At 43.6% G+C, this 13,735-nt stretch overlaps 1 protein-coding gene across 1 annotated transcript in view; it reads left to right on the forward strand.

The window, feature by feature from the left end:
* Positions 1–4,544: 4,544 nt before the first annotated feature.
* TTC39B (tetratricopeptide repeat domain 39B) overlaps positions 4,545–13,735 on the forward strand; it is a gene marked incomplete at both ends in the record, with an annotated part of 72,980 nt that continues 63,789 nt past the window's right edge. Inside the window, one exon of the mRNA XM_080362638.1 lies at positions 4,545–4,595. Coding sequence (XP_080218764.1) covers positions 4,545–4,595 — 51 coding nt within the window. The remainder of the gene's footprint in view (positions 4,596–13,735) is intronic.

Genomic DNA, 13,735 nt, shown 5'->3' on the forward strand with positions numbered 1-13,735 from the left:
ACACCTTAGTCTTTTCTCAGCTAAATGTACACATTTAGCTGCAAATCACAGAGACAGTCCCTACCCAACCTGCAATAAAATCAGTGAACAGAGGGACCCGTACCTGCTACTACAGTAAAAGCTTCTGAACATGGCAGCTACATGACAAGAGGAGGTATACACACAAGTCTGTTTTGTTGGTCTTCATTTTTTAGGAAAAGTACCTTTAATATGGATATTACATCAATCAACAGGAGTTAAAATACAAGTAAGTAAGTAAGTAAATAAATAAATAAATATTTTTTCCTACAATGTGAATGGAAGGCCTTTGGGTACAGTTTAGCAATTATAAATTGCTGTCCTATCATTAAGTTACAGGATCCTCGCTCAAAGATACAATTCCTATTTCTTGTGGGAACAAGAACATTGTTATGTATACATGACATTTCAGGTTTGGTTTTGAGTATTTCTTTTTGGTTGGGGTGAGGAAGGAATTGCCTTCAGGCATTGTCATTCCCTCACGACTTGGACACATAACAACCATCTGTTTAGATGGTTCAATCCAGAACATGTTGTTTTCAGAGCAATGAAAGGATAATAAAATGAATAGACAAAAGATAAAAGAGATATTTCCTGGAAAAAAAAAACCAAAAAAACCCAACCAACCAAAAAACCAAACAAACAAAAAAAACTTTGAAAACTTTTGTCAGTAAGGCAAAGATTTCTGTAATGTGAAGTTAGATCTTTTTCTGGTATAAATAGTACAATATGTGAAGAAAAAGCACATGGAAAGGATTCAACTACTTAAATAATATAATTTCAAAGGTGCCATTTGCTCTAGTTACTAGAGGGTTTACAGGTAAACTGCTCCATTTCTTGAAGCTAATGGAAGTACCACATGACAAAACACAGTTCAGACTGGTAATAGGACCAAAGGTTTCAAAGGGAAAAATGAGCTAATGAAAAATGAACACTATTAAAAGGCAGCAATTCACCAACGTCCTTAAGGGTTTATTTAACAAGACATCCTGCAAGAAGAGGTCATCAGTCATTCACAATATACCACGCAAACATCAGGAACCATGCTAGTATCAGAGGGAGTACTTCTGGAACTAGGTGGGACTTGGTTTCTGTTTTGTTCGCTTGCTCTGCCTCCATCAGGCAATCTGCTAATTGTTTAATGATTGTCACCTACAGTTCTTCTGTTTGGGTGAGTCTGAGACAGTCTAATGATACGGGAAAACTAGTGCAGGAGTTGGCACTGCTGGGCACCTCCTTCTACAGTGAGCCTGTTCTCAAGGACTATTTTCTAGTCCTTAAGAAAACTAGATCAGTATCAAGTGTCTATACTGAAGTTGATTTTATTCTTCTGTATTATCAGAGAACGAGGAGCAGAATAGGACTTTTCATCATTGTCTGATCTGTATTTGATTATAGAAGGTCAATAGTTTGTTGGGTTTTTTTCCTCATTGTCCCATTAATTCTTATAATGACCAAATTTCTGGTGAATAGCTATACCATAAAAGAAAACACTAGCAGAACTGTCAAACATCCAGTTAGTGTTAATACAGCAGCACACAGGTGGTGGCTCTGAAGATGGAGGAAAATGTAGGAAGGCTTTTCCTGCATGGGAGTTCTATGTGGGTATGTCAGCCAGAAGGCAATGGTCTCTCAAGGTCTTCCCTCCTCTGTCAGATCTCAGCAAAATCCTTTCAATGTGTCCACTGAAAAGCTCTCTGAAAGACTAGTAATCGGCTCATAATCTTCCTAATTTGCGCTGCACGGACACCTACATTCAGATGGATAGAAACTAGAGCTGGCTGGGAACTGCAGTAGGCTTCTCAGAGGATTAAGATCTATTAATTATTGTCCATATTCATTCAGAAGTTGTGGGTTTTGTGTTGCCTAGTTTTTTACAAATGGGAAACTGTAAGAGGGAGATGAATTTACATGGCTTTTGTTTAATGCTTGAATTTCAAGGGAGAAGAGGAAGAATGATTAAACTGCTTAAAGCCAGTTTGGGGGAGTGGATTTGAGATGCCCTTTTGACTATTATTACTGTGACTTAAATGGGAGTATGCCCTGTGCCAGCCTGTTGAAGACCAAGCAAACATCAGTAATGGCTCTGCCATTTACAGGGCCAGTACTCAAAGTTCAGTGCAATTTTCCTGCCTTAGCTACCTGGCTCAGGAATGATCTTTTGTAGTTATCTTTACCATTATTATTTTAGCACGCATCTTTGTTTTGCCCAGATAAAGTTCTTTGATAAGATACAGTCTTCAATCTCCCACCAAAAGTATAATTGAACTAAATGGCTTAGTGAGGAGGAAATAATATAACAATATAAATCGAATTTATCAAGAGCTTATCATGACAAAGTGGTGTTGAGCTAGACTTTGGTCTTGAACTTGCTGAGTATATTAACTGAACCTCTGACTCACACAGTTATATCTCCTATGCTTAGAGTAGCTACTTGTAACTAAAGGCTCCGCACATGGGTGTGATTTCAGCACTGATGCTGTAGTCCCTTAACAGTTTCTATAAGAATGTAAGGGATCAGGCTAAGTTTTTATTCTTTGTAACTAGAACTGGCAGTGTGTAACTGCCTAGGTGTGTGGCTCCTACAGAATGGTATAACTGCTTTCACCTTTAAGGACCATGTTTCTAGAGCTTGGCAACCTTATGTGTTAGTTATCCTTCTCATATACCCTGTGACCCCATTGTACTCTGTTACGGAATAATACTGGTTAAAAACTGGTTTTGTAATGGGAGGTAGTCTGCTGCTCTAAGCAAAAGTACATTTCAGTTGCCCTTGGAGCTGAAAAATAGAAAGGAAGTCATGTGTTCAGCTTCTATAATTCTCGTGAACAGTATCAAATTCTGATCTAATGGTAACATGAGTTTCAGGTGGAGCTGTGCAGGCAGACGTGACTGCTATGAGTCAAATACAAAGCATGTATGGGCAATATCTGCTGTATCTGCACTAGTGGTATGTTTTGCATGCTTCAGATCAGTCCTGCAGCAGTATATTAATATTCCTGGAGTATATTCCAACAATTTGCCAGTGAAGAAACAAACTCAATAGGAGTGTGGGAGAACGGTGTGTCTGTGGCACCTTAACTGAAAAGAGTACAATCCTGCAGGACAGATGAACATATTCAACTTAGGTTCCCCTCCGCCTTTCACTTAGCTTGGCTGAGTTAAAATAGCAAAGCAGATACAGCAGTACAGTCTATGTTAAGACTGGTGGGGACACTGCTAGCCTGCACTGAAAGCCTGTACTTCTGCCTCTTAGACTGAAGGACCTTGCTTATCTCTAGACTGTAATCCCAAATCTTGCAAAAACCTCTTAGACTGAATCTACCTCCTGGGTAGCTGAATCTTTTCAGTTCACTTTATCTCTTCATGTGTCTCTGATTCTAATCACAGCTAGAGTATCAAAACTATACATATTTTTAACAGGGGCTGTGGCAGAGAAGTAACATGTAGGAAGTGGAGATGAGTGTGACGCCATCTACTTTTTAGTAGAACGTGACCTCAGCTGGCAGAATACAGAAACGTGTAAGTTGGTAGATCTGTAGCAACAAGCATTACAATACTGTGGGTAACAACAGGATAAGGCTGAGTGGGGGAATCTAACAGTCCTTCCCAGATTGCTGGCTGCTTTGCAAACTTTATTCTCAAACGGTAGTCAGCACGGTGATGAAGCAGCGCTTGCACAGAGCCTGGCCACAGGGTGCTGAAGGACTGTAGGTGCAAGTTCCTCCTGGACTTCTGGTGTTGAATACCTGGAACAGACTGAGAACAACAGACTAATGGGGTTGGTTTGCTTGCGTGCACTGCTCAGACAAGGTCCAAAGCAGTCACAGCAGCACAGCCCATGCTTGCTTTCCTATACAACAGCTGGCTGGGCTCCCGAAGGTGGCTGGTAGTGCACCGCACAGGAACAGCAACCCGGCAGCTGCGGTTCAGGTGTGCTGGGCACCGTCCATGGAACTGGGCGGGCTGAAGGGACACTGAGGAACCGCAGGAACGACTGAACGAAGCTCCACCGCACGCCGGCCGGTGCCCCTGGCCGCAGTGCCGTGTGGCCGCAGGAAGGAGGGCGGCACCACGGCGGGAGAGCTCTCGGCATGACTTTGGGACGATGCTCTACTTGGCCCAAAGGCCGAGTCGGCCAACCTCATCCTTCGGCCGCTCCGAGGGGCCGGAACGGTGTCAGGGGCACCTCTCTGCCGCCCGGGGCGTGTTGGAGCCCCAGCGGCCACCCAGGGGCGCCGGGACCGGGCGCGAAGAGGCGAGGGTCCGCCGGGGCACCGTGCGAGCCACAGGCCGCGACGAGCGGGGGCGAGGCCTGCGATGCAAATGAGGGGGCGAGGCCTCCGGAGCCGTGGGGCGGCGGGGAGGTGGCGAGCGCGGCCCCGCACGGACGAGGCGGGAGGCGGCGCGGCCGGGCAGGGTCCTCCGGGAAGTGCGGGGGGCGGGGACCACCCCCGTGCGGTGGGGAGCGGGACGGGGCACGGCGGCCGCAGTCAGCCCGGCGCGGCGGGCAGCGGAGCGGGAACATGGCGAGCGTAGGAAACGGCACGGAGGAGAGCGGCGGTGGCGGCGAGGAGGTAACCGGAGGGAGGTGGTGAGAGGGCAGCGGGCTTGCGGGCAGCGGTCGGTGCTCCTCTGCGGGCGCAGCGGCGGGGAAGGGCGCGGGCGGGCCCCCGCTGCGCCGACATCCCGGTCGCTCACCTGCCCCGCGCCGCCTCCTGCCGCCGCGCTGGGGCCGGCGGGCGGCCAGCCGGGCAGCCGCCTCCTCCCGGGGCCGGCCCGGCCGCCGGGCGACGAGGTGCCGCCGGGAGTTGCGGGAAGTTGTCTCGGTGGCGAGGCCGCGGGCAGCCCCTTCCCGCACCACCCGCCGCCCGCTTTTATTTTCCTCTTTTTCTTCCTTTTTTTTTAAAAAAAAAAAAACCCAAACCAAAAAACAAACCAACTCCGCGTCAGAGCTGCGCTCCTCCGTTGCTTCGTGCGAGTTTGCTGCGCCCTTTCCCCAGTGCGCGGTTCTCCCGGCGGCGACCCCCGCGCAGCCCCGGCCGGGCGCCGCGGGCAGGTGTGCGGGCAGCGCCGCTGGCAGCTGCGCGGTGGAACGTCCGGCTGCGCCCCCGGCTGCGGGTGGGTGTGCGAGCGAGAGGGTGGCGGGGAAAGAAAGACTTGAGCGCCGGGTGGGCTGGGAGGGTGCGGTTTCTCCTTCGTAGGCACCGTGTGCCACAGGTCTTCCGCAGGTTCTGTGTCTGGGAAGTGAGATCAGGCAGAACTGTGGTTGGTGTAAGGAGTGTTATAAACTGGAGTTTGTCATTTTACTGTTGTTTTGGTTTAAGGTCCTTTAAACAGCCCGAACGCAAATCTCTGAAAACGATCACCCGAACTTTTAGACTTTCTTCAGATCTCTCAAGTCCAGAAAAGTGCAATAGCAGAATCATTGGTAACACTCCTCAGGAAGCTGGTGAGAGTAAGGGATCTCCTAGAGTAGCTTTTGAGAAGAGTGCTGCAAAACTGAGACGGTTGTAACTGGAGAGTGCTGTTGAACACTGTAGATCAGAGTCCCAGCAAGCACATCTTGGAATGTTGACTTGATTTCTGACTGTACAGTCTAAACCGAATAATTTCAAGCATTGCCTGCTTTCAGTGGCTTCTTCAAAAAGGTTTATACGGCATACCTCTGGCCAAACCTTGCTGAAGAAAACTTATGAGTCATTTGAGTACACAGTAGTTGTTTAGGGGTTTTTTTTTTGCTTTTTTTAGAACCTTGTTAGGATGAATTTTGCCAGCAGGCCTGTGACCAGTGCCTCATTTCTAAGGTGAGGCAGTGCTTCATACAGCAGGGCAACTGACAAATGTGTGTGTAGGACTTGGTATGCTGTGTCATTTGGATGAATCCTCATGCTTTGTATTTGGCAGTTGCAGAAGCCGTTCGTGGAAGAGATAATAAAAATCATCATCTTCCTTTTATTGGTTGGAAGGGGAGGATATTTACTAGACTATATGTCAGAGCATGCCATAAAAGTTGCTACTTCCCAAGGTTATAGTCTGGAAGCATAATGTGAAGAGGATGTGAAGTGCTTAAATCTCATTGTATACTGCAGTGAATCACTGCAAAATTGTGGAGTGATCTCTGTGAATCTGAGTTTCTGTTTCTAATAGGAGTAGTACCAGGGAGAACAAGTTATTAACCAACGCTTGCTGCTCTCAGTAAGCAAGTGGTTGGAATTCACAGTTGTCAAAACAGGTATTTAGTAACTTAGTTGTAGCCCAGCTGCCCTGTGTGAGCAATAGGGAAGAATATTTTTCACAGAGTTTGCTGTTAAGTGTGAATATTTTATTGGAGGGGAAAAAAGCTGCCATGCAAACAAATGGAAAGGTAGGCATAAAAGCACCTGGCAGAGGGCTGTTTGACCAATAGTCTGCAAAAAGTGCAAAGCTTTCTCCAGATGATCTTGAAAGACCTCATGGTCTTTGCAGAGGCTTATGCGTGATTCTCTGGAGTCTGAAAAAGACCAGAATTGGTAATGGAGTAAGTGCTTGGATTTTTCCTGGTGAGATCCCAGAGTTCAGGAAGAGAGGACAGACAGTGGCTTGATCTTGGGGAAAGTTGCTGTGTCTGTAACAGAAGTTGTCTAGGCCACTGTATGCTGCCTTTCCCTACATGATCTCATTACTAATAAGCTCAGTGTGGTTTCAGCACTTTAGGTATGAGATAGTTGTTTTTAACTGTCTTAGTGAGTTTTGTGTGTATTTTTTTTTTTTTAAGTGTTTGCAACAGTTATGTTAGGAGACTAAAGCTGGGGAATGTTACTATTGGCTTTGTTCTTAAGAGCCGCATGCATCTAAATAGTGTTGTTAACATGGAATGTGGCACATGGGAACTCTACTTCATCATTTGAGTGCACATGCTTAGTCCTATACAAACATAGCTTTTAGCACAGGATTTTGCTTTGCAGGGACTTGCGAATGCTTGCTCATCTCCCAGACTTTGAGGAAGAGTTTTTTACATTAAACCTTGAATTTGGTTCCTGCTTAACAGGACATTGACCACCAAAAACTTCGCTTCTGAAGTCCAAGCTTCAGGTAGCAGGTAGCTGCCCCTCTGCTGTAGTTCCTGATGCATTGAATTTGTAGTTTTCCTTATGCTTCTTGCAGCTCAAGGAAGTGCCAGAAACCATGTTTATCTGTCTCTTTTTTTTTTTAATTTATGCCTGGTTGTACTTCAGCTGTGGCTTTCCAGTGGACATGGTGAGGAAGTGATATGAATTGTAAATGAGTCTTTGGGTTTTTTTCCCCAGCTAATGCAAGTGTAGTAGTCCAGTGTTTCTCTTCTTTAAAAAACGAACAAACTCCAACAGGAACTGGAGACCTAAGCCTAAGAGGCTGTATTAATGACACAGTTCTATGGGTATGCTCATCTGGGAAAACAAATGGGTGTTAAACTTGGAATTTTCATGTGTAGCATTGCTTCCTGGGTGTTAGAGTGCATGTGGTCGTCCTTTGCTAGGAAGTGGTTCCCTGGATGCTACATGATCAAAGTGAAAGTGCCCACCTGTGGTAGGCCCAGCTGTGAACTCACAGGGTGATATGCCATTGGCACTTAAACCACTATGTGACACTGAATTCACCTACTCAAAGTACTTATGCAAGTATTCTTTTGGAACAGGTTGCAAATCTAGGATAGATATGCTTAACTTTAAGGGCAAAATAGCACTCCCAGCCACTGCAGAGTCTTCAGGCAAAACTTTAAGCCCTTTCCACCCCCCCGTCTAAAGATTACTTAAAATAGTGGGTCAGATCTGCTTCCCATTAAGTTCACTCTGTGCTGCCCTGGTTTTTCAAAGTCTTAAAGCCAGCTTAATTGGTTACTTGGGGATTCCCTATCCATTAAAAAAATAAACAACCAACAAACCCAACCTTGGTGTTTGTGCATGTGAGGGTCGTGGTCAGACAGAAAGGATCACGATCAAGAAGTATCTAGAAGCTAAAAAAAAATGCATTATGTGGCCACAGTCAGCCAGGCTAAGGATTATACACAGATCTGAAAGTGATTTGGTGCCCTTGCTGTGGTTAACTCCAAGGCTTGTGTTAAAGACAGCTTGGCCAATTCAGCTAATCTGTGCCTCAGCTCTAAACTAACCTACTAAGGAAAATTTAGGTAATGAAGGTCTGATGATGTACCCTGTACTCTCTTGAACTGCTGAAGCAGGGACAGACACAGTACAGGGTGGCTTTATCAGTCTGGACACTTTATCTTCAGAGCTCATTTCAAAATGAAACCAGCATTGTCTGTAAGTCAAAAGGTGTTTAGTACTGGTTGCTACTCTGTTTAAGAACTCAAGCTTTTCATCCACTGCTGCAGCAGCTGCTGCACTTATGATCAAAGAACTTACTATTGTTGTGCTTCTCTCCATCATTAGCTTAATATAATAATGTACTTCAGAATAAATTATAGAACCCTACATCACCAAGTGTTCTCTCTCTCATGTTTGTGCTGAGGACTCTTCACCACTTTTGTTTGGTAATTCCAGCCTGGAAGAGGAGTCTCGGTGGTGGGAAACAGTGGTAGCTGCACACCTCTAGAGGCTTTCTGAAGCTGGAACTAGCTAGTCTCTGTGGCACCTTTTTCACCTTAAAAAGTGAATAAGGTGTTGGGATTATGGAGTTGGAAAGGGGTAGCGAGGGCACTTTCATGAAGGATGATTGTGCTTAAGACATACTAATCTGATTTGTATGGTTTTGTCTCTGAGAAGTAGATCTTGTTCAACTGAAGAACATAAAATTTGAACTCCTTTTGTCAGCTTATTGCAAAGTGTCAGCTTTGGCACATAGCTTATCTGTTCTCTCTTCTGTTCTGGCCTCTCCTACTGTTAGAGCACATCTACATCTGAGAGGCAAGCTATTCCAGCAGCACAAACGAGAAAAGGACCACAGGAAAATTCAGCATGACCAGTACTTTTTTTTTTTTAAATAAAATTAGGTTGCTGTCTCTGCTTCCAAGCTTCCAAGGTTCTTCATTTCAAATAAAACTTCGTTTTATCTGTGGGGTTACCTGTTGAGAGGTATTATTTTTCCTTTTGACCACCTGTTCAAGGTAAGGAGGTGTACTGTGTACTCCAGTTTTATGTTACCCATAGTGTTATGAGATTTTTATTTTTCACATTTTTCTCTTCTTTTTGGGCTCCCTAGAATTTGCTTCATCCATCCATTTGAGCTCCTTGGTTGACTCTGACCGAATCTGAAAACTGGGTAGATAAAAAAAAGTGTGGCTTAAGTATTTATTGGTTTCCTAGAAGGCAAAAGGAAGCGTATGTAATGTGTTCCAGCTAAACATTCTTATCTAATATTCACTTTGGTTAATCAGCATGCTGTTCCTCCTCAGAGTGAGGGATAAAAGATCCAAGGGATATGGGAAAAGGTGGGGTCACTGTGGAAAGGGCCAGCTGCCTCGTAGGGAAACTAAGCTGACAGATAAATGTCTGTGAGAGCTGAGTACCTGTGAAGTGAATTTGTTTGTTACGGTTTTGGCTTTTCTTTGAATATTGAACTGCGATTCTGTTGTGGAAAGCAGTATCTAATATCTTTTAACAAAGCCTTTACTTTGAGCAGTGGAAGTTACTGTCCTTGCAGGTATAGCTGTCTTGGCAATTGCAGCCAAAAGTATGCCATTCACTGTATGGAAAGACAGTTCTACTTCATACATAAACTTAAAATGAAATAGGTTACTTCTTGTAGTTCCAGTAAATCTGTGTGAGAATATATTCTTCCTGTATGGACACTTCAGTGCCAGTATGCTTGGAAAATCCTCTGGGCCTGATGGACTTGTTGAAACTGCTAGAGGTCAATGACTTGGCTTGGATAAAGGCTCTTGATGGACCCATCTCTTGGCAAAGAGGTTGCGTGCTGAAAGAGAAGAGGAACTTAATTACTTCTCGGTAGTCTGTGTGTTATGTAGCAGCATGGACTAGGATTACTCAACTTATGAGTAGCTGATAAACATTTATGGTCCTATGTCTCCTGTCCTGTTAGGTAAGTCTGCTGCAGCTTACCTAACCAAAGGGACTTGTGGTAGCAAGGGAGTTTCAAATAAGTCATAGGTGTTTCTCTTCCTGTGTGGCACCAGCACAGAAGGTGGAGATAAGGTCCTAGTTGCTGGCAACAGGCTGGCAGGAATACAGCCTGACAAGCCACATCCATCTGGCAGGCAGTAATTTTCACATGTGCCATTTCTTCTGGGTTAATAAAAACAGTATTATACTTGAGGGGGCAGAAATGGTGGGTCACTGCTCTTGCAACCAAAGACGTGAAAATCAGCTTTTAGAGGTGGATCTCGGCTGCTGTGGATGTGTATTCTGGTTAAAGCCTGTACATGTCCAAGACCTTTGTGCCATAGGTGGTGAGGTGTCAGCTTAGATGGTCAGAAATGTGAGTGTGTGAGTGCTAAAAATTGCTGCTTCTGCTTCTCTAAGCCCCCTCATGTTCAAAAAACATTTCAGCTAAGTAAATATTAAGTAGATATAACAGACCTGTGGACTTATGCCCAAACACCAGGTGCTAAAAACAAGAGCTTCTTATCAAGCAAGCGAAGCCTTGCCTGTCATCTTATTCTGGAGTAAGGAAGCAATGCTGTTATCACATAGTAAGGCAAGATAATCTAATAACTCAGACCTTCATAGCAGTGATATTTTTTGTTATGATGTGGTGAATGTGTTGTGTTTTTATTCGACTTCTCTGGTGCCTTCACTGTGCAATAGAGTAGTAGATAAAATTTCCAAGCCAGTGTTTGGGTGTGCAGCACTGGTTCCATATCTTCTCATCCCCAGGAGCAAACATCATGCGCAGTCTTGCTCTCCAGAAATCCTCTTATTGGAGAATGTACAAGGACAGTCTGTCATCAAAACAGGGAGATTTGGAGGAAACTTGTTTCTGAAGACAGTAATTTCTGTGTCTGGCAGCTATTGGATTGGCAGTACTGGTTGTTCTAAGCGTAGTGTTTAGTGAGTAGTAATACTTGGCTGTAACTAGCAGTGGGTGGCCAGAAGAAAGAAGAAATATTCCTATTAACTTTAGTTTAGGAAAGTGTGATTTTAAAGGTAGAATAAGTCATAATGGCTTTAATTTTCATGGAGAAATAATGGCATAGGAAGAAGATGTTTTAACTGGGTTCTCTGCCTTCGAACTGTTGATACCCAATCCAGTGGGGCAACTAGCTGAACTTGCCCTCTGTGTCATGCTTTTTTTTCCTTTCTTTCCCGCCCCCCACCCCCCAACACTTTTCTGCAAACTTAGTAAGCTTCCAGGGCTGGAGCACATTACTTTTTTTCATTTAATATTTTCATTTAAAAAAAAAAGAAGTATGAGTATTAAATCATTGTTAAATGGCTATTCTGAGGTCATGTTGCAGAACCTGAGCTTGCTGCTGAAATACTGTGGAGATGTGGAATTACCAGTTGTGGCTTTGGTGAAGAGGCTTTTTAGGTGAGCTTACGCAGATCTTTAGGATTTGTGTAGTTCACCTAGTTAGAAGGTGCTGAAGAAAAATATCAAAAGCGTAAGTGTTCCATATTCTTTATAAAACTTTCCCACTTTAATTTGGGGAGACCATTTGTCGTGAAAACAGTTGCAAATGATGACTTTGAAAAGTGTCATAGTATGTGATGAGAAGCTTAAGTGCTTCTTGAATTCTTTTTTAATAAACTGTAGCATAACTCATACTTTATGAAGTACAGTTTGTTAGGGCCTTCATAGCAAGAAAAATATTTTGAAAAGTAATCCTATTAAACTATGTTGAGGGAAAATGGAGATGGTGGAGGTATTTGAGCTGTTTTTATCCAATTATTATGTTATTATATCCTTACATCTTTGTAAGAAGTTAATTATGTTAATTGTGATGTTCTCTGTCAAGGGAAGTATGAGCAGCATAAGAATTAAACGTTGGAGACAAAGCAGTTTATCTAAATTTAAGTGTTTGACTTGGACAAGAGGAAGAACTTTTAAGGTAAGAGTTAGTGGCTTAAACATAGTATTAAAGAATATCTAAATCTGTGCCTTGTCCAGATGGAGAATCTTAGCATGAAAAACATGTGCAACTCTGGAAAATCCTGTTAAACGTATCTGCCTGTGTACTGCTACTTGACACCACTGAAGTGGCTGGCTCTGTTAAGCTGCGTTCTACTGAGCTTAAGCAAAGTCCCTTTAAAACCTTGGGAAAGAGAGATTCAGCAGCAGCTCAGTGTCTGTGTCTTTTAATGTAATTTGGATTAAAGAGCTATATATGGCTATAGCTCCCTCTATCAGTGGAAAATACGGGGTAGCTCATGGCCAGGCACTTGTAGAAGATGGAATCACTAGTCTGACACTTTGCTGACATGCTGTGACTTCTGCTAAATGTGAACTATGTAAGTTCAAGTCATGATGGGTAGAAGGCATAGCACAAGTTGTGTAGTTAATTTTAAGAGTTAATGTATTTCTCAGTAAGGAATGTTAAGGTCCAAGTAAAAAAAGAAAAAAAAATATATGTATGTTATGATGAGCTCTTTGAAAGTTTATTTCACTTACTTGAATGGTGGGGTTTTTAATCTTCCATTTGATTTGGTTAAGTGACACGTTTGTAGTGGAAGTGCAAAGTATATGCAAGTTGTCCCAACATTGTATTTTTTTGTGAACTGGAAACTAGGGTATAGAGTATGTCAGTGTCACAAATCAGGTCCAGGCAGGAGGATGCTTCTGCAACTCATATTCTGTATTTATTCTCTTCTACAGTTCAGTGTTCCATGGTGGAAGACTCCTTTTGACTGCTTTCTGAATTAACACTGGTTGTGAGTTGTACCTTGGAGTAGTCAAGAAGTGAGCGTGCAGTTGTAAGCAGCGATGTGCCTGCATGGAGAGGAGAATGTTTGTGTCTCTGAGGGAAAGCAGGCAAGTGGTTACTGGGGAGACTGTACAGCTCTGTGTCCATGGTGCCCTGCTTTTGGGATTTTCTGCTGAGTCAACAGAGGCATTCAGCTTACAGGTGTGTCATCGAAGGTGACTGCGCTGGCACAACTGAAGGAGTAGTGAAAAAAGAGCACAAGGACTAGGACTAGACGTTGGGTAGTAGGAAGGGGCGCGTATGCTTCCTCTGAATAGTTTGAGTTGCAACCATGGGATGTAGCGTATGGTCAGGAGACAGGGCTTGTCTTCTCCGTTGCCCCTGAAGCATACTCCTCCTGTCCTTGGCTGCAGTAAACTACGAAGTTATGTGTTTGTTTCAGCTTTGGTCTGTTCTGTAGGAACAATAGACCATACAGTTTTAACTGGGAAGGTAACTTCATGTGAGTTTTGTGTTTTGTCTCTGTGTAAATCATAGCTTACAGTAGCAGTTGGTCTCTTTAGATTATGTAGGTGAGTTCTGGAAACTGCTGAACTTAGGTTTTAATAGTTGCAGATATTGGCCTAAATTGTATCTTTTTACTTCGAATTCTCAGCCTTTAGAAAGGAATAATAAAAGAGTCACATGAGATTTCAAAAAATTTTGCAACAGCCTTCACAAATTAGTAACAACTTTTTAGTTGTGTAATGACCATGGGCTATAGTGAAAAAGGATATGGATTCCAGCAACGAGCAGAGAGAGTTCATGACATAAATAGATCCTTGGCAGCCTGGAATAATTTTCCAGCTGATACTTCTCCTTCCATAGTTAAAAGACGTACTCTGCCTTTTGTTAATGGGTTCGGCTTTTCTGTTT

Source organism: Nesoenas mayeri, assembly GCF_963082525.1.
Source record: "Nesoenas mayeri genome assembly, chromosome: Z".
Lineage (NCBI taxonomy): Eukaryota > Metazoa > Chordata > Aves > Columbiformes > Columbidae > Nesoenas > Nesoenas mayeri.